Here is a 22,095-nt window from a genome sequence, read left to right as displayed (position 1 = left end):
TAATGATAATCTGCTCATTTAGTCTATAAAACTTTAGTTTCTAACGACTTTGTGCTGAAAATGTGACTTCCACATAAAAAAAGCAGTTTTTTCAGCTGTATATTTTTAATAAACATAAAGCATGCTTAAAAACATTAACTGCACACAAAACAGCCCATATAAAAGCACGTTAAAATACCAACATTAAACAACTTTTAAGACATCCCATGGAAAACCAACATACAAAACAAAAACATGTTCTTTTGAATTTGTGGTCAAATTTTAAGCTTTTTTTCTGTTACTGTATAAACTGTCCAGAATTTTTACATTTAGAGAAATCAATCCACAAAAGTAGCTTTAAACGAGCTTGAAAATCCAATGAAGTATCTAGTAAATATCTTGAGACTGAAATTTAATCCAAAACAGTAAAAAAGAAAACTCAGTTAACTAATAAACTGCCAACTGCAGAACACAGTGGTCTTCCTTTAGCATTTTAGACAACTTACTTTATCCTGACAACTACTCCAGAGATAAAAACACTAAGAACAATGGCAAAAAAAAAAACGTAAAATGAACAGGAAACAAACTAATTTTGGCCTCATGCAGGTGATTCCAGGCTACACTACTCCTGTCCTCTATCTGCTGCACTCTCTCTATCAGCATTCTCTTCTTCAGCCAGAGGGTAGGGACGCAGGTCTAGCGACAGGATGCGGCTGAACATGAATCCATCGAACTGTGAGGAGGAGATAAACTCAGAAAATGTACTGACATGAATTAAGTATGTAAAACTTGTTATAGCTTCCTACATCTGAATAGACTCCATGCAGAGCATCGGCCTTGGAGAAAAACTCCTCCTTCAGTGAGATGACGATGATCTGCATGTTCTCTCTGGACTCCTCTCTGAGGAAGCTGGTCACCTGCAGAAAAGATTCACCAAAATACAACATACCTCATTGTTGAATGTCCACATGAACAGTGTATTTGCTCTCTCTTATTTTTAAAACTTTAGTTTTACAAGTCAACCTGTAAGGGGCAAGATATTTTATTATGAGTGAAAACGATGTGATAGTAGTGGATACTGTAATTCCCTTTTTCTTAAAAGAAAAAATCTGACAGCTGCTTCTTAATGAATCTGTTAGCTAAAAACAAAGCCTACAACCAATTTATTGATGAAAACTATTTGATCAATGCTTTAGCCACAGCGCTGTTTACTAGCAGAAAAACCTTGAGCACAGCTGGATTCTTGCCTTGCCAATGTTGGTGTTGTCCAGTGCCGCATCCACCTCATCCAGGATGAAGAAAGGAGCTGGGCGGAAGCTGAGAGGAATAACTCAAACATCAGTTGCAAATCCGCACAAACACTAATCCAGAAATATGTCTGAGCTACAGTTTTTAATTAATTAACAGGATAATTGCTTATAAAGAATTTTTACTGAGTGGAGGCAAATTCTCACCGGCTACTTTATTAGGTACACTTGGCTGGTACTGGGCTGGACCCCTTTTTCCCTTTAAAAATGCCTTAACTCTTTAGAGCCTGACCTAAAAACTAATGGGCAGAAAATAGATTTTTTTTCTAACCTGAAGTCTTTATTAGAAAAAAAATGGTAATGAACTGATCACAAAAAAATTTATTTCCCCATGTGTACCGTTTATTCCTGTAACTTCAAAATGATTGTAGTGCAAAAAGTATCCACCAGGGGGCAGAAGACAGGTCTCAGGCAGTATCCAACCAGGTTTGAGTAAAGCTTTCACCATAAAATGAGGCAAAAGGTCTCAGAAAAAGAACGTATCAAACATGTTAGTGTTAAATGGTTCATTCTTAATGGCACAGATTCAACAGGGTGTTGGAAACATTCATTGGAAACTAGCAAATAATGTATGTATGATTGTACCTAATAAAGTGTCCAGTGAGTATAAACTGTTTTTCATTTAATTCCCAAGTGATTACATAATTAGGAAAATCAAAAATTTAAAAGCACATAATTAGCGGTTTCGTTCATTTTCTGTAAATTTCCAGTGTCTACTGTAATTCTAAAGTACTTAGTCCAGTGTTACCTGTGAATGGCGAACAGCAAAGCCAGAGCAGCGATGGCCTTTTCTCCACCAGACAGATTGTCCATGGACATGAAGCGTTTCCCTGGCGCAACACAGTTGTAGTTGATGCCACCCAAATACGGCTCGTCTGAAATCTCCGCACTCAGAATGGCCTGGTAGATGTAGAGTCAATTTTAGTATTTTTGTAAAGGAGTTTGTCATCTAATAAATCATAATTCATGACATCTTCTTAAATGCTCAAAGACAATTAAAAATTAATGACAGAATAATGAACTCTTTACAACTTACTTTAATGTGTTTATCTGGTTATACAAGTAGATCTGGCCACTGGCTCCAGAGAGCTTGTTGCTTCACATTAACTTATAGATTCCCTGATTAAACTTACTGACTAGTTACAGTTAAGTCTTTCTAACTTTTTTATAAAAATGAGACCTCAGTGTCGATAAACTGAGAAAAATAAACTAACTCTGCTGTCTTACCTGGGCGCTGCTGTTCCTGCATATTCGTTTATAGATCTGATCGATGACGACACACACGTGCTCGAAACACCGGTTGAAGTGGTGGGAGCGCTGGGCTTTGACTCCTTCAAACTCCTTGCTGCACTTCCTGGCTGCTCTAGTGCTGGCATCAAAGGCTGAGTGAGGAAGAGGAAGGTTAATCAGTCGGGTTAAGTTATATTTATACACAAGAATATCCAACAGCAGCGTTGTGGAGAAGTTTAGGCACCGGGATACTTTGTTTATATGAGCAGAAGACGCTTCATTAACTCACTTATAGTAAAAACATCTAAAGCCACAATTCAGTCTACTGAAGTTAAAGTGTAACTCAGGAAAATGCTGCTTAAAGCAAAACTCTAAATCTGTGAGACCAACAGCTTTGTTTTTACAGAGGTTAGAAATTTATGTTGTCATGCAAAAGTTCACATACGGTGCTTTACAGGGAACTCCAGCTTAGATGAGCTATAAAAAGCTCACCTTAAAAATACTGTTCAGTTTTTTAGAAACCTTTAAAAAAATAACTGTTGTTGTTTACTTTGGGTAATGATGTCACAAGGTTGCTGCAGTTCCTGCCACATATAGTAGCACATAAACTCAATATTTATATTTTAGTTTTATTTTAATAATTTTGAACCTGAGCGCACTGACAGAGAGAAAAATTAAAAAGTGCAGTAGTTTTTTTTCTCTGCGTCTTCTTCAGTGTTGTTTTATTTTAACTCTTTATTCAGGGTGCTCAATTTCCTTGAAGGAACCTGCCCAAAGTGAGCAATCCATCCATCCATCCGCCCATCCATCCGTCCGTCCGTCCATCCATCTTCTGCCGCTTATCCGGAGTCGGGTCGTGGGGGCAACTGCCCTAGGCACATTCACCAGCTCATCCCGAGGGATCCTGAGGCGTTCCCAGGCCAGCCGCGGGATGTAGTCCGTCCAGCGTGTCCTGGGTCTTCCCCGGGGCCTCTTCCTGGTGGGACGTGCCCGGAACACCTCACCAGGGAGGCATCCAGGAGGCTTCTCACCATATCTCTAAGGGAGAGCCCGGCCACCCTGCGGAGAAAACTCATTTCGGCCGTGTGATGGCTGCATTTACAGCCACACTTGAGTGGTAACCTGCAGTGGACAGTACTACACACACACGCACACACACTTATATATAGTTTTCATATTGGATCTAATTTACAGAGCACTATATGATTCTGTTGGACATTTGTTTATTTTAATAAGTAACATCACATATATTCTAGAACTGGTGCACATTTTGGGTTATTTTGTGGTGTTATAATTTATTTTCTTTTGAGTTGTTTCAGTGGCTCCAGTCCCTTGGCATGGGAACCAGCAGGTGGCCATGCGGTGGAGCCAAATAATTGGACCAGATCACACACCAGCATCAAGAGGTGGGAAATTGGGTTTTCCTTTGTTAGCTTAGTTAGGTTTTTGTGTGTTACCCCTTTGTGTCTTTTGTTTGGGCAGATCAGCCACTTTAAGTTTACCCTTGTGTCTCAGTTGTCAGGTCAGTCCTGACAACTGAGACAGCTCGGTCCATCACAGGCCGCTTGTATTCACGATCTTGTTCTTTCGGTCACTACCCACAGCTCGTGACCATAGGTGAGGGTAGGAACGTAGATCGATCGGTAAACCGAGAGCTTTGCCTTTTGGCTCAGCTCCTTCTTCAGCACGACAGACCGATGCAGAGTCCGCATCACTGTAGACGCTGCACCGAACCAAAGTGAGCAACAGTTTAATCTAATCTAATCTAATTTAATCTAATCATAATGAAGAAATCAATAAAATTACACTTAAAAATAAGGATAGTCTGAAATACAAATACAGACAGTACATTTGTGTTTCTTACATCATAATTAGTTTTGACTCATCAGTTTGGGTTTTTACACATATAACTTGCATAATATTCTTAATAAACGGGATGTGAATATCAGCAACCTTAAATCAGCAATGCTGAATCATGTATTCACCTCTGTAGCTGTAACAGGTAATATACCCACTACAGCAACACACGTGATGTCTAAATAATTTAAATTTAATCTGACAGCTACACTGTACGCTGTGTCTTTACGTGCAATGAACAACTGACGCGCTTATTTTATATTTAACATGAATCGTGGTCCGCGGCAAGGCCATGTCTTTAAAAGCCAAGAATTTGCAAAGCACACGCAAAGCCCTCCCCCCAAATTTCAACAAATCCTGGAGGAAAGCTGCTCATCATGCTGTGCCAAGCAGAAAAAGTTCAACTTTTGAATTTCCTGTTTATTTAGTGGAGTCGCTTTAACACTGATGACGTTTTGACATGAACAAAACCAACAAATACTTAATCCATTTTAAGACGTAATGCATCTCATACTTTACTACGGTGATGGGTAAATGAAGCAAAATACCTTCCATCACTCCCTGTAATTTCTCCTTCACCTCCCTCATTTTCTCCAGGGCCTTTAGGTTGGGAGCCGTGGTGCGATGCAGGACTCCTTCTACAGAGGAGATTGACTCCTTCAGCCGGTCCAGGTAACTCTGTATCTCCCCTTCAGCCTGCAGACTCTGTCCACAGGGATTGTCATTACATGCACATTAAGAACACTGACACAGAATAATGACGAAGATTTGACCTGATTTGATATCTCACCGTAAAATCTGCCTCCAGCTCGGAGTAGTCGATGATGAGCTGCGCCTCTCTCTCATAGATGTCGACAGATGCTGCCGTGCTTTCCGAATCTACATCCAGCTGCATAAGTCCATCATCAGGCAAGACTTTATTTTCATTTCCTTACTTTTTAAATTCTGATTATTTAGGTTCTCGTTTGTTTTTAGGGGTCCTTCAGAATGAGGTGGTTGCATCAGTGTGTCCTACCTGCACCTCACTGATTTCATTCAGACTCCCTGACAGCAGGATGATGGGCAGGCCCTGGATTTTACACGCCAGCAGCAAGTTGTGTCTCGCCAAGCGTTTCTGCTCCAAGGCCGCCTCTGCAGACATCACCTCCCGCTGGAGCTTCACCAGCTCTCTAGAAGAAATAAAGACAGAATAAAAGAGCCTATGCTACAATTTATCTTCATGTCTTTCTTTGAGACGCAGATGAACACGTTGAATCTATTATGTAGTGTCAGAAACTCCGTTTGGTGGTTAAAATATAACTGATCATCCTAAACAGTCATACCTTCTAAAAACAAAAGGAAGGTGTAAATGGCACTGCTACAGTGATGGAAGAATGAGTTTTACTTGTTAATCTCCTGAAGGGTTTGAGTTTTCTGGTTCAGCACAGCTTTCTCAGCAGCCACCTGGCTGTTTTTAGAGAGCAGCTGGTTTTTCAGATCCAGCAGCTTCTTCTGATCCTCCTCCACTGCCTCCAGCTGCTTCTTCTCCTCCTACAGGTAAACAGAAACACTGGGCTCAAAGTGTTTGTAATAACCAAGCAGACTGCAAACACCACTTGTTTGTTTAGTTATTGGAATGTTTTGATGTTTCACGGAAAAGTCCATGATCTTCATTTCTTTTTAAATAGCTCATTGAAAAATACACAAAGAGCTTAATGGCAGTAAAATGTTTTATATCAGCATGAGTGATTACCTCTTTCTGCTCAGACATAGTTCTCTCATCCTTGCTGATGATTTCTTCCATTTTTCTAAGCTTCTTCCTCTCCTGTTCCAGCCAGTGCTCTTCATATTCAAGTTGTGCATTCAGGCGAACATACTGACTTTCAAACTCCAGCCTCAAGGGAGAGATGTATTAAAGTATTAGAGCAGACAAATAAGCAGAACTTAAATATGAGTACTAAGCTCCCCAAAGCTCCCAGAGCTGAAGGTTTGCTTTAGCACAGAAACAAAGTTGTTTGTGCTTGTTGTACCGTTTCTTGTCATGCTCTGTCTGCTGTTTCAGGTGCTCGTGTTCATACTGTCGGATGGTGTCCACACCGATCTCAGCACAGAAGTCAGAAAACACCAGGTCCTCCATCTAAACATAACATCTGTACTGTTAAATACATAGAGTTTCCAGTCATAGGAACTTTTTTTAATAATCTAACATTAAATTTTTATATAGGGATACGTGCACTCTCAGTCACTAAATTAGGTACACCTGGTCACACAAATATCTAATCAGCCAATCACATGGCAGCAACTCAGTGCATTTCGCCATGTAGACATGGTCAAAATGACTTGCTGAAGCTCAGTCTGAGTATCAGAATAAGGAAGAAAGAGATTTAAGTAACTTTGAACATAACATAGTTGTTGCTGCCAGACAGGCCTGGGTCTGAGTATTTCACAAACTGCTGATCTACAGGGATTTTTTTCACACACAGGGTTTTCAGAGAATGGTCTGAAAAAGAGAAAATATCCAGTGGGCAGCAGTCGTCGGGACCAAAAAGGTTTGTTGATGTCAGAGGTTAGAGGACAATAGTTAACTGGTTGGTGACATAAAGGCAACAGGGACTCAAATAAGCACTGTTTCCAATCAAAGCATGCAGAATACCATCTCTGAACACAGCACGTCCAGCCCAGAGGTGATGGCACAAAAAAAAAAAAAAATCCTGAGCCTGGACATTTTTAAGGTGTTCCTTATAATTGATCTGTAATTTCAGCACAATATTATTGAACAGAACACATTACACCGTTTTTCCACACTAACGTCCTGTTGAACCCACAACTTTTTCTATATTAAAAACACTTTTTTTCAAAAGTGCTCCTAAACAAAAATTTACATCATTTTAAAATGTGCAAAAGATTAAAATAACCATTTTAACCACTGATCTATACTTTCGCTCAACTAATCAGTAACCAGTAGAGGTTGTGTACTGGGAATCCTCAGCACAGTCAAGCCAGCAACTGATGCAGGCTGAGGTCAGATAGAAGAACATCACTGATCAATACATCCAATTTTACTTCTATCAGTATGACAAAGGATGAAATTGCGACATGTCTGACAAAGAAAGTTAACCATCACTCATTTACAGAATTATAAATCTGCATCATGACTGTAGCATGTGGTAAACTTCTGTATGTTATTCTACATCAACACTGAAAAATATCATTGGCTGCTTGTTTTGCCAGATTCCCATTACCCCTGCCAACCTTGAAGTAGATGAGCTACAGCAGCAGAATAATGTACTGGGTGTCGGTTCTGTCAGCTAAGAACAGGAAGCTGAGGCTACAATTCAAACAGACTCATCAAAACTGGACAATAAAAGGTGGAAAAATGTTGTCTGGGCTCCATTTCAGCTGCAACATTCAGATTTTGGTGGAAGCATGAAAACATGGATCAATACTGGTTTGAATCGACAGCTCAGGCTGGTGTTGGTGTAACAGTGTGTGGAATATTTTCTTGACACACTTTGGGCCTCTTAAATGTTACTGCAACATCACAACCTACAACCGTTGCTGACCATTTCCATCCCTTTATGACCGCAATGTAGCATCCTCTGATGGCTACTTCCAGCAGGATAGTGCACCATGTCACAAAGCTCAGATCGTCTCCAGCTGGTTTCTTGAACATGACGATGAGTTCACTGTACTCCAACGGCCTCCACAGTCACCAGAGTGTTTGCTGCGTGAACTGATGTTACACACCATGCAGTCACAGTTTAAGTGAACCAGCAATGTTGCGATGCCTATCTCTAGCTGGACATTTTAAATGAATGAAATTGTTAATAAATATGTTTGTTAGCAGAATTACATAAAACTTGTGAATAAATCTGCATAAACATTGTAGCAGCAGCAGCCCATGTCCCAGCTGAGAAGTGATTCATTCTGTATATAATACAGCTCAGGGTCTGAACACAAGATTTGTCTTGTTCAGCATACGCTGAGGTTTGTTACCTTGTACTGCTCTAGTCTTCTTAATTCAAGTTTTTAAACGTGAACTGAGAAAATATGGTCTAGGTTAGTGTAAGGAAAATCAAAAGGATTATCATTTTTTTCATCATATTTCATCATGATTTATATTTATTCAATATTGTACTTTGAACTAATCATTTATTAGTTTTAGAAATTAACTTGGTATTTACTTTGTATCTACTTTGTACCAGTTTGTATTTTAATCACTAAGAAACTCGTGTGGTGCATACACTCCTTGCAAGTAAAATTGTATACATGAAGTAATGCTCTGTGTTCTTCTTGTGTTGAAAGGTTTAGCTTTGCAGTGCTTGTGTTGGGGAGAATTTCCCTAACAGTCAGTAAGGTGTAACAGGGTGTGACAGCTGTGCAGACAGCAGCACCTGGTCAATCTGCTGTTTAATCTTCTTCATTTCTTCATTCTTTGCCTCCAGACTCTCCTGCTGCATCTGAATCTGATAGTCCAGATTTGCCAGTTCACTCTCCAGACGAGAGATCTCCTAAAATCAATCAGCAAGACAGAAGAAATAACAGACGTTCTAACAGTTAAATGTCAGTTCACCTTTGCACATTTGTAAAACTCTCTATTGTGCTTTGGAATTTGACTGAACTTGATGTGATCAGAGATCAGAAGCTGTACCGCTTGGCATCTTGGGATGGTTTTTTTCTGAAGGTTTTCCAAATCGGTTTTGGAGTATTTGAGGCGGGTCTGAGCACCCTGAGCTTCAGCAATGACCTGTTTTAAGTCTGCCTCCTTCCTCTTCAGCCTTATCAAATCCTGCAAAACAAGCCAGATAAAACAATGTGACAAAAAATGATTTATCCATAAACATGCACTCTGACAGATTATAAACAATAAAAATTATAATAAAGATTTTTTTTTTGCAGAAATAAATTAAATCAAGACTTTAAGTTTCTGTCATTTTCATGCATTGACTATTAGCTCACGCGCAACTCAGTCATCAACTGATCCTTGCGTTCCTTCAGCTGCTTCATGTCCTTCTCATCCCAGGCGCGAGCTTTGCTCCGCAGATAACTGGAACCTCCCGAGATCACACCTGAAGTTTTAAATAGTGTCCCATCCAGGGTAACTGTCTGTAGACAAAACAACTCGTTAACATGTCTGATTTAGCTTTAATCTATTATTTGGCTGCTCCTTTTTTAATTATCATTCTTTAACTCTTAATACTCCAAGCCATGTTTTGCTATTTTTGGTTCATCTGTTTTTTTTTTTTTATGCATGTAGACCTCAACCTTTTCAAGCACATTCAACACATGGGCATTATTTTTTCAGTAGTCAGATTAAAATGCTAATGTGATGTAAAATGAGTTTATCAATGGATACAGCAGCATGAAGGCCAACCAAAAACACAAAACACAATTTATTACTGACAGTATTTTGTAGGAATTAGGGCTGCAACAAATGACTATTCTGATGGTTGATTAGTCAGCGACTATTAAAACGTTTAGTCGACTTATTTCACTTTCAGCTTTTAAATCTTGCAGGTTGTTATGTAAGTCTGACTTTCCTCCTCTTTAAATGTTTGAGCATTGCAGATGTTCATCCGTGGTAGCCAAGGTCCACTTTACAAATCTCACATGTATTTAATTTATTTTGTAAGTTTAACATGAAGTAGTCAAAGACATTTTGCATCCTCTGCCGCCATTTTGTTTCCTGCCATGTTTTTCCCCTGGCGGACTTTATTGCACATGTGCAACTCTCAGCAAAGAGAGGAAAAGAAGACGATGTTGTTTGTTGTAGACTCGTTTTATTGTCGACTAATCGTTGCCGCCCTAGTAGGAACAACACAGATTAACAGTGACCAAGTCTTTTCTCATCTTCATATCATTCTCTCAAGTCTTGGCTTTTAGGAGACAAAAAATTTTGACTTTTTTTTACCTCCTGCTGTTTTTTTCTATTTACAGTTATTTACTCTTTATCGATTATCCTTACAAATCCAACTCTAACTCAACTCGATTTTGGTGGCACAACATCAAAAATGCTTTATTCCATGTGCCATAGAGGACTTTTTCTTTTTACTAGTTGATCTTTGGCTGCTCCTGATTGGACATGACCATCAGTTTAAGCAATCCAATTGGTCAAAAGTTTGACAGGGTGTGGCTTCATCATAACTTCTGGGTCAACATAGAAGTCTTTTAAAAACACAGTGATGATTGTGATCTTTTTTTTATTATTGTGTGATAAATAATGGTCTTATCACAAATCACTTATTGTGGATTTACCAAATAGAGTCTGACAAAACACTACACTCTGTGGCTGGATTGTAACCGGGACAGGATATAAATGCCTGGAAAACCTCCGTAGAGCAACTAAAGGGTAAGCTATCCACCACAACTGACCTCAGAATTACTACCATTCCTGAGAAACTGTTGACAATATAAGTGATAGCACTAGCGTTAAGGGTTAATGCATGTGAGAAGCAATTTTACCCTTAAGCGTTCCTCTCTGTCGAAGGCCACACTCCTGGCGTCTCTGATGGTTTCACACACCAAGGCGTTGCCACAGACATACTGAACCACCTTTTTCAGCTGGGCAGCGCCTGCAGCAGCATTAATCTGGACAACATCAACCACCAACTTGGCACCAGGAATTTCCCTCAGTCGTTCATTCAGGGTATTTACCTGTGAACAAAGCAGTGATAAGTTACCTATTACACAGGTAGATGTCAGAAAGTCTGTTCGCCTGAGAAACACTTTCAACTTACAACCAAGTAGTCGATGGGCAGAAACGTCTCTGGTTCACCTCGCTCCTCCTTGATGAAGATGATGCAGTCACGGGCCACTTTCTCCGTCGTCACCACAATGGCATTCATGTTGCTGCCAAACACCTTGGTGACCGCCAGCTGGTACTTCTTATGGATGGGACTGCACAGGTCGCACAGGCGGCCATACTGGGACAGAAAATACACAAATCTAATGAACGGATCTGAACCTTAACAGTAGTGAGAAATGAATGGAGGATATTGACAAATAATTGGCTAATTTTTAAAAATGATCCTTTGAAATTTTACCGCACACTGAAAAAGAAATCATGTTAGGTGATCATTATAAAATTAAGGGAATAATTTCCACCTAAATCAAATACTTTAATTTAGTGAGAAAGACGTTTGTTGACTGAACCAAATACAAGTACCTGTATGGTCAACTTGATGAGTTACTCTGTTAATTACTATGGCTCAGATGTGCTGATCCAAAAAAAACTAAGTGTAATAATCATAAATACCATTTAATGATATCTTAACCTCAACTACTTTAGTTTATTTTAGTGCTTTGGTTTATCAGCACTTGTTTGGGTGGATGACAGTATAACTTCGTGGTATGAGTATAGCCTAAGGACTCAGACAGGAAGATTATATTGCCTTATACTGGATTCAGGTCTTCCATGGGGAAGACGAATGCTTTGCCAACTGAGCTATTCAGCCAATTAAAATAACAAGTGAAGGATATTCAACTAAATTTTAGAAAAATGTGAAAAATTAATCTAACACTGATATTATACCATGAGTCGTCTTGGTCTGATGATGCTAAAATATGAGAAGCATGATGAAGAGGACACAGGTAATCAGTCCAGAAGCGCCAGAACGTGTTCTATTAAACATAAAGAAAAAACTGAAATAAAAAAAATGATCTCATGTAAAAGTATTAACTGTTTTTCTATTATGGAGTTTTTTTTTGTTTTTTTTTACAAGTTTACGTTTTATTCTAACAAATCCAGTTTGCTCTGTGTTTTTCTTTTCCAAACCCGACACCAGTTGTGGGTAAACATGAATAAATTATACTTCTGTTGAATACTTAATTTTGTTTTGTTGGATCTGCACAATTAATTCATATAATTGTATTATTTTAACCCTTTTGGGCCTGTTTTGGCCTTTTTTTTCATATATTTTTTTTATTCTGCCTTTATATGCCGTATAAAAAATGTTAAGCATTGTTTGGTATCCCTTTTTTATTAGCACTGCCTCACCTATATGATCTGACCACAAAACAGTTTCCAATCTGGTTCTTAACATCAACAAGGGAGGTCGTAGTAGATTACAGGAGGTCCAAGAGGACTGAGATCCTCTCTGCATACACGGAGAGGCAGCGGAGCATGTGGACAGCATTAAGTTCCTGAGCATCCACATTTCCTCTGACCTCTCCTGGAGTGTGAACACATCACATCTGGTGAAGAAGGCCTCGTTGGATCTTCTTTTTCAGGTAGGTGAAGCGGATGGGACTAACTTTTACAGAGCCACCATTGAGAGCATCCTGTGTCTCAGTGTGGCGGTGTGGTATGGCAGCTGTACAGCACAGGACAAAAGGAACTTAGCCTGAGTTGGTGAGGACAGCTCAGAGGATTGTCGACCGGCATCTACCAGATCTGGACTCCATCTACACCGCCCAAGTCCAAAAGAGGGCCAGATGCATTGCAGCAGACTGAATAAGCAGAAGTTGAAGGTATTATTCACACACATTATTGTCTGTGTCTTACCACAGTTTCAGGAAAGAGTCTGCGGAGCTTCTCGAGCAGTTCTCTGCGCTGCAGTTGGCGTTTGCTCTCGTGGCTGTACAGACGAGCGTTCCCCAGCTCCTCCATCACCTGGCCCAGCTCCTGGTTCACCTCCTGGCTACGCTGACAGACCCGCTCAAGCTCTGCACTCAGGTTCTTCTCCAGCTGACGGCACTCCTCCAGGGAAGACCTTAGCATTTATTTAAGTTAGGTTAAGAAGCTAGCTTTTAGATGTTACTGTACAACAGCTTGTTCTACAGCTGAATTCAGGGCAGCAGCATGTGCTATTGCGTAAGGCCTGTGGGACGTTCAGTTTGTCATCTGCACCAATCTGCCATTAAAACACATACAGCCCCAAAATGTGCAACCCTCACGGACTGTATGTGCCATATAAACACAAGGACATCAAACATCTTTGGAGGAAAGACTCAGCAGAATCATCTCTTCTCACATCCACCTGCCTCCGGCCCCATCATTCAAGCGGGTCCTTCGTCCACATCGCCACCATGACAGAAATATTCAAAAGGAGTAATTTTATTGCATTATTATTTGAAGGATAATTTATGGAGGTACCAATCCTTCCACGACTTTAAAGATGTGTACCAAGATCAAAGGTCGATGACAGAAAAATGTAATATATCATTAAAAACTGTGTTTCTATTGCTACTCCTGGTATTCCATCTGTAGCCACCTACTGTGGGACTTCATACATGGCAGCTGCCATATTTGTGTCACCATTTTACTATGATGTCTCTGAAAGGAACAACTGTGTGTGAACTGACAACCTTATGAGCTTTAAAACTGCAGTACCGGCTTCATTTGATCTTCTACTGTTTGGGATAAGTAACACCTCAAAAGGCACCAACAGTAGTTAGCTGTAGCAGTTATTCCTGCACTTGTGGCCGGTGGATCCACTTATATCTGGAAGAATTTTCACCATCCATTCACAACTTGTTATTCCCATCTTTACCACTAGTCATCAGTAATTCTTACACTCTGTACCTTTAAACAGAACGCTGTGCACATCAGCAGAGTCTCAATAGTGTGACAACCCCAGAGCAGGCTGTATTTTGTCTGTTTCATGGGGGCTTTAACTTTTGCTTCCAGCTCTGTCTCCTGCTCTGCCTCCTCCTCTCTCCGCCTCTGTCCTCCTCTTCTCAGGTGGCCAGTCTGCTGATCCAGTCCTCCCGCGCTACCTGGCGGGGGCGTGGCCCGCTTGGGATTAAATACCAGGCCGTTCACACCTTGCGCTCTGGCTTTAGGCTCTCGGCTTGCGCCAGGCTACACGCCTGCAGCGCTCCGGTTCCTTTGTTTGTGCACTCATTAGTTTGTCCACTTTAGCTTTCACACACAACACCCTCCCACAACCAACACTCCCATACACTACTGATGCTACAGATTATACACATAGGATACACTGTCAATCTCCGTTTATTTACTTTGGTCACTTTTCTTAATAAATTATACTTTAATTGGCATCCCTTGTTGTCCCGCTTCCTTCTTGTCAAACCCTCACGAGCCGGGCTTGACAATAGGCAATCAGAGCAGCTACCATGACTGTGGCTGACAGTATTTCTGACTTACTTGCAGGTCTTGGTGTACTCCTCCAGCTTCTCTGCTCTAACTGTCAAATCTCCCAGATGAGTTTGGCTGTTTCGGATGGCAACCTACAAGAAAGGATAATCCAGGTGCAGCACAGTGTATTTTAGAATTTATTAATTACAGATTCTGTTGCATGAAATGTAGGTAAGAAAGTGCATGTGTTTTCAGCAGATGTTAAATCTCTATCTAAGCTGAAAACACATGCACAGTGTTAACAGAAATGTGTACCACACCTCCACTTCCTGCTTTCTGTGCTGGTCCAAAGTCATCTTTTCACCTTCTGCTCTCACTTCCCAATGCAGCTTCTCTGCCTGCTGGCTCAGGACAGCGCCCTGTTTCCGGGCCAACTCCTTCAGCTCTTTATATTTCTCTGACTGATAGAAATATGAGCAAAAGTGTGATACAAATATTGTTTGTTTTCAATTATGCTTTCAAAGTATCTGCAGATTCAAGATACTTGATGATTAATGCGAAACTAAATAAAAACTTACAGGAAAAAATAAGAACAAAAAACAGAACCTTCTATTTAAACATGAGTGTATTTCATCCTTTAAGAGCATACATAACATCACCTGATCCTTGTCCAGCTCAATGTCTCTCCTTGCAGCTCTCTCTTCCTGGGCCTGCTTCTCATAGTTCTTCAAAGTCCTCTGCAGCTCAGCGATTTCCTGCCGACCTTCTGCCAGCTCCCGCTCTTTTTTAACCACCAGCTTCTGACTCTTCTTCACGGTATCACGGATCTCTTCAACCTTTTTCTTGTGATGAGAAATGTTCACTCTGGCCTTGATGTACTGAGACTTAGACTGGGAAATGATGCGTTCCTGACCACTGTGCAACAGAGTCAAAGTAGACCAGAACATTCTGGTTTAAATACAGATATTCTGACACAGTTTATTTACAGCTGTGAAATGAAAACGTGCTTTGTGTAACAGTTAAAAAGCCCCCACACACAAAGACAAACACACCGGATCTCCTTCTCAATGTGCAGCTGCTCTCTGGTGAGGCGGCCATGTTCTTTCTTTTGGGCTTTAACCGTCTGCTCCCAGTTGAGCATGTCATTGTTTTTAGCTGCTGCAGCGAGCTGCTTCTCCTTCAATGTGTCACTGATGCCACCGATGCTCCTCTCATTGTGGTAAAGCTCAGCAAGGCTCAGCTGTAGTTGGTTTTGGTGAAGTTCATCCAACAATCCCTGGTATCTCTGGGCCTGGAAAAAGGGTGGGCAGAAGGAAGAAAGAGAAGCTGAATCAGGCTAGTGACACAGGATAAATTTCAGCAGTGGTGGGCATGTTGTGAAGCAGTAATAAAGCAGAGACTGATAATCATAAAAAAAAAAAAGTACAGGAAAAGATGGAAACTCAAATGTTTGCATCTGTAAAAAAATAATAACATTTAGTAAATTTGAATGACTTTGTCTCCAAAAGTGAAAAAAGTCGTCCCACCAAGACTTCACTATGTTTCGATCGCAACTATTAAAACAAATTCAGCAGTTCCTTCAAATTTCTGCACGTCCTTGCAATTTTGTCCAATCACCGCAACTTTAACACAACTTTGCCAGAAGGAACATTCCCTGACCATCACTAAGCTGCATTACACCATCCATGCCGCATGCAGTCTTCTTACTGGACAAATATAGATTTACTGTATTTCTCTTAATACAAAATCAGACAGAAATCAAATTATAGTGCTGCAATGATGCTCCGAATGTGTGTGTAAATAACATCAAATCACGTGTCTTCATTTCTACAGAAGATGTAAAATCAACTGAGGCTAACCAAAGAGCTTCACAGAATCATCCAGGAGTAGACATGCTGTTATGTTTGTCCTCCTCCAGCTGCAGACATGGCTCATTTCTATGGCAACCTCTTTTCTGTCTTTTTCTTTTTTTTATACAATTTGATATGAGACAATTTAACAAGCTCTCTCACTTTAAACATTTGTAACAGAGATCTGTCCTCGATGCCAAATCTTTACTGCAGTCATATTTCTCTGCAGTGTGTATTTATTTTGTTAGTTCACATTTTTTACACAGTATATTGTTTCAGTTGTGAAATCATATTTATCTCATGCGCTTAAAACATTTGAAAGTGAGTTTTAAATTAATTCGTTATCTGTACTGCTTCGTCCATTAAGGGAAGCTGGAGCCTATCCCAGCATTTTAGCAGGTGAGAGGCAGGGTACACCACAGACAGGTCACCAGTCCATCGCAGGGCCAACAAAGAGAGACACACGGCCATTCACACACACTCACTCCTAGGGAGAATTTAGAGTGACCAATTATCTTAACATGCATGTCTTTAGAAGGAAGCCAGAGAGAACACATGCATACACGTGGAGAACATGCAAACTCCACACAGAAAGGCCACCACCCCCCCAGGTACAAACCTCCCCCCAGCCAAGGCTCAAACCAGCAACCTTCTTGCAGTTAGGCTGTGGTGCTAAACACCACACCACCATGCAGCTTTAAATTCATTTTTGTAAATAAATGTCAACTGAACTTAAATGAGTGAACTAAACAGAGATGTTTGGTTGTCTTCAAACTAATCAGAAACGAGTTCTTTCCTCCTCTCATTTACTCCAAGGCAAAACATGACTTCTGAAAGGATGTGTGGTTACCATATACAGCTGAGTGGGGACGTTTCTGAATGCAGATGAGAATGAACATGCACGAGCAGGTGATTTAGAATATTTTGAATTTATCAACAGCTGATTATTTATATGTCCACAACATGCATGTCACACCCTCTTTTTCTCTTTCCTGCCAACCAGTTGTCTGATAAAGACCCCAGAACCTAAAACTACTTTCTAAGTTGTTAACCATGAAAACTGAGAAAAGCTGTTTTGTACTGTGTGCCATATTGTGGTGGACAAGCAAAAGTTGCCAAACATTTTATACCACAAAACACAGCCAGAAAATGTGTGGAAAACTTGAACAGATAAGGTAAAATCATCATGATAAGTCCATAGGATCCACAGATTTTTTTATTTTGTGCTGTCTGTTTGAACAAGTTGCAGCTTTAACAGCACTCTGCTGAATGGTGAAAATGTTGGAATATAATAAATAATACTTTAACTAAATTTATGTTCTTTTGTAAGAAAAGAACCCCTAAAAACTACAACAACCTATGTTGCAACTTTCACTTAAGTTTCCACAAAAATCTGCCATTTTCAGTCACAACACATGCACACACACAAAAAAAAACCTGAAAATCCTGAAAAAAGTAAACAATGCGTGTACTACAGCGTGTACTACATGCTACCAGTGACTGCTAAAGTTACATTTTTAGCAAAAAGCTAAGCAGGAATAATTTGGAATAAGTTCAGGAGATATTTTCATTCGATTTAATCAGATTGGTAACAAAATCTAATTAGAGCCACCTGGTCTCTTTAAGAAACTTACTGTATCTTCTCTCAAGTTGATTATTAATAGAGCTGACATGTCTGCTGATTTTATAGATGATAATGAGATCTACAGCAGCATAAACACAAAGACTTTAACACCATTGTTGTTGCTTTACCTCTATTTTTTCCTGGGACATCTGCCTCTTCTCTACAGTGGCAGATTTTTTCTTGTTGAAGTGAAACTGAGTGTCTTCTTTAGCTTTTAGCATTGCATCTCTCTTCCTGTTGTATTCCACAGCATACTCCTTAGACTGGCTGATATACTCCAGCATCTTGGTCCTTTCCTTTGGGTCCTTCATGCAGATGGACTCCACTGCCCCCTAGTGAGGAGCACATGATCAGAAGTCATTTTCTTAGCCCATGATCACTCGTACATTTGTTAAAGACATAATAGGTCACCGTTTGTGCTTTTTAAAATTATTTCTAGGGATTGTAACTGGTTATAGCATCATTTCAATAATCTTTTAAACTATGTTAATTTATTTCTCATATACACTGCACCGAATACTTGAACCACAAAACGTATTCTGTAAACTTTTTAGTCGATCTTATTGAATAAGGGTTTTTCTATTTATCCACTGAAATACAGCAAAATTCATTTCATGAAAATTCATAGTTGTCTTTAATGATACATTAGGAGGATACACTATCATTATGTATAATGATACTGTTGTAGCGTCCCACACCAAGCAGGCTCCCAGTCTAAATGTAGGCTGAGTTTACATTTTTACCATGAACCTACTTGGATTTTGTCTGTTGCATGAGTGTACACTGTTGTCTGCCTCTGTTGGCTAGGGGAGGGATGTCAGTATGGAACAGGAAAGAAGCTCCTGTACTTTCAGGCCGTGCTCAAAGCAGAGAAAAGATGGCTGAGTGATAAACAATGATGAATGACGTTTCTGATTTTTTTTTTTCACCTCTATTTATAAAGGTAAATCTCACTGAGACATGAGGTCTCATAAATCAACCTGTTTTAAGTATACAGAATACTCTACATGCTAAAACATACTGTAGTAATCACACGTTTGTTTGAAACATGAATGTTAATTAGAAAAACAACGTTATTTTAAAGAACAAACTACTGTGTCAATTTAAAATTCATTGAGATTTATATCCCTGTTTATTAACCGTCTATAGTTAAATGTATCAAACTTACACTGTCAAGTCAAAATAAACCAGTTTCGATGTAGGAAACACAATTTCACCTTCAAACATCTGCTATAATCAGCCCTGCAGAATAATGGTTGCAGAGACTCACTTCACCTGTTTATTTAGCTTATATGTAAGGTGCATGTTGGAAACTGATGTAGGAAACACAGTTTTGTTTTCAAGTGTACAGTATATACTGTATTTCAGCATAATGAGGGGGGTGCATTATTCTCCTTTAATACATGGCTCGAGCTACCCATCCTTCTTGTTACCCCTTTGAAAGAACTGCTTTTTTATATTATTTTCTTTTATCTTCCTGTTCGTCATCGGAATTTTATGCTTAATGCTCTGTGCTTTGATTGTACAGGGCTCTTGTTGGTTTTGAAAGAACCTTTTAAATAAAATGTATTATTATTAGACTGATGAACTCTCCAGGTTGTGACTGGCCGCCCTTGTTGCCCATGAACCTGACTATGATAAAATAGGTGCAGAGGATGGATTTTAGGTGCAGTGGTGTTGCAATTTACCTGGAACACCAGACAGTTCTGAGCTTTGGTCACAATGCCAATCTTCTCAAGCTCCTCAGTGTACGCAGCAGACGCAATACGAACACCATTGATGCGATATTCAGAGGAATCCCCTAAAAAATACAGTGAACAGTTGAAAATATTCAACACATATTTTAAGACAATTCAACCACAAGCATGCCAAGCAAAGTGATATCCGCTGAGACAACTGTATTCATCATCATCATTTTTATTTTATGAATAGCATAAATAAAATCCTATCAGAGAGGGCTTTCACCCTGGCAGTCCTTTATAGGTTTTGTCAGTTGTCAACCCCCCAATTTAATTTTGATTAAGCATTACAGTCGAATTAAGATTATACTGATCTGAACGCTTTAAGATTCACTATTAAATCTATTAATCTCAGACATAAGACACCATGACTTAATGTAACAAATGCTCTATAAACAGGTGAAGTTTTCTGTTGAGGTAACAGCTTAACTAGCATGTATTATGATCGTAATTACATCTTTTTTTTAGGATCACACTCACAATAATTTGTTAAAAGGTGAATGTAAAGATTAGATCACGTTTAGGAGGTTTAGGATGTTTCTGACTTGACTTAACTGCAGTTAATATATGGTGGCAACCGTGTTCTGGGCTAGATTATAAAAAAAGTTCATTAACTTCACATTATAAACACGTTTAAATCACCGTATCTTACGTTAACAGTGTTTTTTCCATGTGTAATTATTGTTTTAAAGGTATTTCACAGAAATCTTAAGATAAATATGGAGGATTGTTACACTGACCAGTGATTATCCGACAGAAGACCGTCTCCTGGTCCTCATCGCTGCAGTACAGCAGAGCCACACGGGCGGTGGCGGACACTGGCTGACCGATGTGGGCTCCATAGATCAGCTCTCTCAAATGCTTCACTCTTAGGTTAGCAGCCCGCTCCCCCATGGCGAAGCTCAGAGCATCCATCACATTGGACTTACCTAGTGTGTTTTACATTTTCAGTGCATATTTTAAAGCTATTCTTCTAGTTACAATCGAATGTTTTAAATATTTTCTTTAACAGTTTATCCAAAAAATACTATCAAGCTAATCCTAGCAAACGAAAAGTAAGCTAGTTGATATTCTAGTCTGATTTTTAATTAAGTAAAATGGTATGTCAGGTTGTTTTAACTCCAACACTTATTGGACTCTGATCAACCCTTTTATATAGCTGAGAATATAAAACGTGTTGGTTTAGCGGGTCCTTCAGTATAAACCGTGTACTTCCACAGCGGCAACGATTTTCATGTTGTTTTAAACAAGCTAGCGGTTTTAGCAACTACAGTTAGCTAACTAGAAAATTAGCAAGTAAACTAGTTAAAGATTGCTTACCAGAGCCATTTGGTCCAATTATGCAGTTAAACCGCATAAATGGACCAATAACTTGCTTCCCGCGCCATGACTTGAAGTTTTCTATATCAATTTGTTTAAGATAACCCATCTTAAACGGATTTACTGAGTTGCATCCAGCAGTTTCTCTGTTAAATATTGGGGCGGAAATTCTAAGTACAACGTCGGAGGCGGGAAATATAGGCAGACCCGATTCTTAATATAATAATAATTCTCAAGTGGATTCAAACAATAATACTATTAAAACACTGTTAAAAACTTTGCTATAAACGAGTAATTTAGGAAAATCACAAGTTTGGAATCAGTGTATTAAAACAGTGGTGTCAAAACATAAATATATATATAAATATATCTTAGTCCCGCTTTCATTACACAGCCTTGTACTGGCAAAGGTCTTTATTTTTTACTCCAGGGAAGGCTTTTGTCTCTGTAAAATGTTTTGATTGTTTGTTTACCCAGTGGCATATTTTAATCTTATTAGATTGAGTTGGAAGTAACAAGTTAACCAAAACCAAACTAATATTCACACTAACAGGTAGCAGATGGGCTACAGCAGCAGAAAACCACAATAATCGATATAATTTTGCTCATGTCAGATATTTGAATATATCTTCAATATAATTAAAAATATTCTTTAAAGATTTAACTACCAAGCCTATGTGATTGTTAAAATTACAGCAATGTCCACACAGAGGCAAGTTGAGGTGAATCCACTTAATTTGGTTGGAAATTTGGTTCACATGGAATCGGGGTCATGGGAGCCTGAAAACAATAACTTTTGAAACTGGATCCCAAAATGAATTGATGAAAGTGAACAAAATCTGCTACATAATGATATTTTAAAACATATATCCTTAAAAAAAACCATTTCATTAATGAAGCACAAAATGAAAAGAAAAATCCACAATAACAAAACAAAAAGGATAAGGCTATATGTTGAAAATTAACTTTGGTTTTTATCAAAAGACAGAATAGACTCCATAATCCATTGTTTGTGGCAAGAAGCTAGCTAATGAAAGCATAAAGCCAAGCATGGTTTTTAGAGTGGGTGGGACTATCAGGGTTGGTGGTTTTTTGGTAGTTGCAGGAATGGGGTCCTCAAGGAAAAATAAGGTGGAAACCATTGCAATAAACAAGAGAAGATGGAAAAATATTG

At 39.3% G+C, this 22,095-nt stretch overlaps 1 protein-coding gene across 1 annotated transcript; it reads right to left on the bottom strand.

Moving 5' to 3' along the window:
* Positions 1–92: 92 nt before the first annotated feature.
* smc1b (structural maintenance of chromosomes 1B) lies at positions 93–21,094 on the bottom strand. The gene is made up of 25 exons (XM_041998221.1): positions 20,922–21,094; positions 20,342–20,530; positions 19,551–19,663; positions 17,991–18,194; positions 15,441–15,679; positions 15,048–15,303; positions 14,709–14,849; positions 14,458–14,540; positions 12,856–13,063; positions 11,090–11,275; positions 10,815–11,006; positions 9,312–9,458; positions 9,004–9,141; positions 8,747–8,863; positions 6,383–6,489; positions 6,106–6,247; positions 5,758–5,903; positions 5,389–5,542; positions 5,164–5,262; positions 4,922–5,078; positions 2,514–2,668; positions 2,035–2,186; positions 1,227–1,296; positions 786–896; positions 93–712 (listed from the first exon to the last, which is right to left on the bottom strand). The coding sequence occupies exons 1-25, from the start codon at positions 21,028–21,030 to the stop codon at positions 602–604; spliced, it is 3,726 nt and encodes a 1,241-aa protein (XP_041854155.1). The 5' UTR covers positions 21,031–21,094; the 3' UTR covers positions 93–601.
* Between the last annotated feature and the right edge of the window lie 1,001 nt (positions 21,095–22,095).

This window comes from Melanotaenia boesemani, chromosome 10 (assembly GCF_017639745.1).
Source record: "Melanotaenia boesemani isolate fMelBoe1 chromosome 10, fMelBoe1.pri, whole genome shotgun sequence".
NCBI classification, from domain to species: domain Eukaryota; kingdom Metazoa; phylum Chordata; class Actinopteri; order Atheriniformes; family Melanotaeniidae; genus Melanotaenia; species Melanotaenia boesemani.
Note: the sequence above shows the minus strand (reverse complement) of the source record. Positions and strands in the feature narration are given on the sequence as shown.